General features: G+C 35.8%; 1 protein-coding gene across 1 annotated transcript; it reads right to left on the reverse strand.

Annotated features, from left to right (window-relative positions):
* Positions 1-926: 926 nt before the first annotated feature.
* Positions 927-2,202, reverse strand: LOC140597433 (vomeronasal type-1 receptor 1-like). Its single transcript, XM_072745712.1, has one exon. It carries the CDS (start codon positions 1,975-1,977, stop codon positions 1,060-1,062), a length of 918 nt encoding a protein of 305 aa, XP_072601813.1. The 5' UTR covers positions 1,978-2,202; the 3' UTR covers positions 927-1,059.
* Between the last annotated feature and the right edge of the window lie 1,941 nt (positions 2,203-4,143).

Consider the following 4,143-nt stretch of genomic DNA (forward strand, 5'->3'; position numbering starts at 1 on the left):
GACCCTAAGCCCAAACCTGAATCTATACCTTATTTCCTAACTACATACCAGAACCATCTGACCTGCATTATCCTACTACGCCATAAGCTGAGCATGCAGCCCTTTGTAATAAGCTGTAATTGTGACAAGCTGCCTTACTTTCTCTGGTGTGGGAGATACCTAGTTCTTGGGTGTTGGCCTTTTTGCCCCCTTCTTTTTTTTTTTTAAGATTTTATTTGTTTACTTGAAACAGGGAGCACAAGTGGACAGAGTGGGAGGCAGAGGGAGAGGGAGAAGCAGGCTTTCCACTGAGCACACAGGCTTTCCATGCAGGGCTCAGTCCCAGGACCCTGCGTTCATGTCCTGAGCCGAAGGCAGATGCTTCACCAACTGAGTCACCCAGGTGCCCCTGCCCCCTTCTTCTTTCACTCTTCAATTCAAACCTCAAGTCATCTATATGTTCAACAGTTCTCAGGACAATAATATTTCTGGTGTTTTGAGATCTTGTATATTTCTTAGTGTTTCTTCTTCATCTTAAATGTAGGTAAAAAATTATTGCAAATTTGAACACATTTCTGAATTTATATGAGAATATTAATAATTCTACTTTTAAAATTAAATATGACATATTTCTGACACACAAAGTATAGAGCACAATTTAATAAGCACACACATTTCATCACTTTGCTTAAAGCTAAGGTTACCTTACACAAAAAAAGTAACCACTACCCTTTTGTAGGTTTATTGATTTCTATAATTGTATGATAATGTTTCCAATATTATAAAACATTCTACATTACATACCTGTTGCTATTTTATAAAGTTTAAAACTTATATACATGGTATCATAATCTAAACCTTACATTTAATCTTTAAAATGTTTTTTAAACATTTTAAACAATAATTTGTAAACATTTGAAAACAATAATTTAATTACAGTTCTTTGGATTGTTAACTCAGTTCAATGGGGACGATAAATGTAACTCATGTCATCGATAAGCATGTTAATCTATATTCATACAAATGACTCCTGTGGTGCAGAAGAATGCTAAAGAGTGTTCTATGATCAATGAATTTTCTTTAAGAAGAGAAAAATCTTTTTGGGGGTTTCATGAAATTTATTCTATTTTCATTTTTAATTAGAAAGAAAGAACAGATAGTTGGGTAACATGATGAAAAAAAGTTATTAAATTTCTCCAGTTGCTCCTTTTTCTTACTTGTATAAACTAAATAAACAGTAAGAAAGGTGTTGGTCCAGTAAAAGAAAACAAAGCAGCTCACCAGTATGAGAATGACATGAGTAGCCTTGTTTTCAGGAGAGCGTGAAGACTGGATGGTACTGCGAACATTCTGAGCTGCTCTGTGATGTCTGTAAAGGATATTCACCATGTAGATGCTACTACATGTCATCAGAGAGAGAAAGGACAAATCTCGAAGGAATACCGTACTTAGAAATATTGATGATATCTGGCCATCATGTGCACTGCTTTTACAATAAGCAATCTGATACCCAAGTCTATCATCGGTGATATTCCTGTTGGCCACAGTTCGTAAAAGGACCACAGAATAGATGGCCATGTTGATCATCCAGAAGAAAAGTAAGGAGGGTTGAAGGAATGCAGGGATTTTGTATTTGAGCCAGGCCCATTTATGACTACTTGGAGTAATAGTCACTGCCTGAAATGTACTCTGGAGGGCGGTTGTGCACAGAGAAATGCTCCGGGTAACTCTCTGAATATAGAGCACTGTTTTACATCCAGTATCGCCCATCTCCACTCTAATTCCAAAAGATGTAATTATATTTGGAATCCCTCTGAATATGAGCGTCGGAGCATTAGCTAAAGTTAAGTGGGCAAGAATCATATCTACAGGCTTCTTCTTATGAGGAAAAATTAAACATGTGTACATATATAATGTAAATAACAAAGAATTCCCCATGAAACCAATACAAGTTTGAAAGATAAAGAAAATCCCCCAAATTATGTCACTGGAAATCATTGTCTTTCAGTCTCTCTTAGATCTTCAAACCAAGTCCAGTACATCCTATAGACAAATAATTTAATTATGAATATAAATAGTAAAGGTAATTGAGACTGAGGGCTAAGCTATCAAGTTTCAGGGAGTCTTCCTGCAGAATTGGCAACTACGTAGCTATACGAGGGATCATCCAGGTTCTTAAAGAACAGAACTGTCAAGGAACAGAATTCAATTTTTATGAAGACAGAGTATCATATGTTCTGTGCCAATTAATAAAAGTAAAAGCTCATGCTTTCTCTAAAATAAATTAAAATTTTTTAAAAAGAAATGTGTTGTTCAATTTATTTATTAAGTTTTTATTTAAATTCCAGTTAGTTAATATAGAGTGTAGTATTAGTTTCAGGTATACAACACAGTAACCCAACACTTCCATACATCATCCAGTGCACAACATGACAAGTGCACTCCCTAATATTTATTCTGTATTTTACCCATCCTCCTCACCCACCTCTGATAACCATCACTTTGTTCTCTATAGTTAAGAGTTTGTTTCTTGATTTACCTACCTCTCTCCCTTTTTTCCCTTTAGCTTGCTTGTTTTGTTTCTTAAATTCCACATATGAGTGAAATTGTATGGTATTTGTCTTTCTCTGACTTATCTCACTTAGCATAATACTCTCTAGCTCCATCCAGGGCATTGCAACTGGCAAGATTTCATTCTTTTTCTATAACTGAGAAATACATAAATATGAATATGAATGTGAATATATATGCCACTTCTTTATTCATTCATGAGTCAATGAACACTTGGGCTGTTATAAACAATGCTGCTGGAAGCATCAGGGTGCATTGTGTCCCTTTGAATCAGTATTTTTGTATCCTTTGGGCAAATACCTAGTAGTGCAATTGCTTGATCGTAGGCAGTTTCATTTTTAACTTTTTGAGGGAACACAACTGGCTCCACAGGTTTGTATTCTCACCAAAATACAAGAGGTTCCCCTTATCTTCACATCCTCACCTATTGTTTCTTGTGTTCTTGATTTTAGACATTCAGACAGATGTGAGATAATGTCTCGTAGTTTTTTTTTTTAATTTTTATTTACTTATGATAGGGACACAGTAAGAGAGAGAGAGAGAGAGAGGCAGAGACACAGGCAGAGGGAGAAGCAGGCTCCATGCACTGGGAGCCCGACGTGGGACTCAATCCTGGGTCTCCAGGATCGCGCCCTGGGCCAAAGGCAGGCGCCAAACCGCTGCGCCACCCAGGGATCCCTGTCTCGTAGTTTTGATATGAATTTCCCTGATGATCAGTGACATTGAGCATCTTTTCATGTGTCATGTTGATGAATTCATTTATCAGTTCTAACTCTGAGCATTTTCTGAATTTTATCTTTGGCCTATTGGTTGTTTTATAATATATTGTTTATTTTGCTTAAAATTTGAAATTTATCACTGTAAATGTTCATATTTAAAAGGAAGATAGAACACAACACAATAATATCGTTTTATATATAAAGACACTAGAAAAAGAGGAGCAAATTTACCCTAAGTAGCAGAAGGAAAATGATAATAAAGATTAGGACAGAGAAACAAAACAGAGAGTAAGAATACAATAAATTCTGTAAAACAAAATGTTTGTTCCTTTCAAAGATTGACAAAATTGACTAATCTTAGATGGATTAAGAAAAAAAGAAGATTCAAAGCACTAAAATCAGAAAAGTGGGCACATGACTAACAATATTACAGAAAAAAAATATTATGTAAGAATATTATGAAGTTTTATATCAGCAAACTAGATAACTTAGATGAAATTGACAAATTCCTAAAAACATAAAATTTACCAAACCTACTCAAGAAAATATAGAAAATATGGATTCCTGGGTGGCTCAGCAGTTTGGCGCCTGCCTTTGGCCCAGGGTGCCATCCTGGAGTCCCAGGATCGAGTCCCACGTCAGGCTTCCGGCATGGAGCCTGCCTCTCCCTCTGCCTGTGTCTCTGCCTCTCTCTCTCCCTATGTCTATCATAAATAAATAAAATCTTTAAAAAAAGAAAACATAGAAAATAAATCTAAACAGCCCTAAACAAATATAGAGCTTAAATTAGTAGTCAAGAACCTTTCCCTTCAAAAGAGCTCAGGATCACGTGGCTTAACTAGTGAATTTCCAATAAAAAATGTATCCTAATGCC

This window comes from Vulpes vulpes, unplaced genomic scaffold, assembly GCF_048418805.1.
Source record: "Vulpes vulpes isolate BD-2025 unplaced genomic scaffold, VulVul3 u000000659, whole genome shotgun sequence".
Classification (NCBI taxonomy): domain Eukaryota; kingdom Metazoa; phylum Chordata; class Mammalia; order Carnivora; family Canidae; genus Vulpes; species Vulpes vulpes.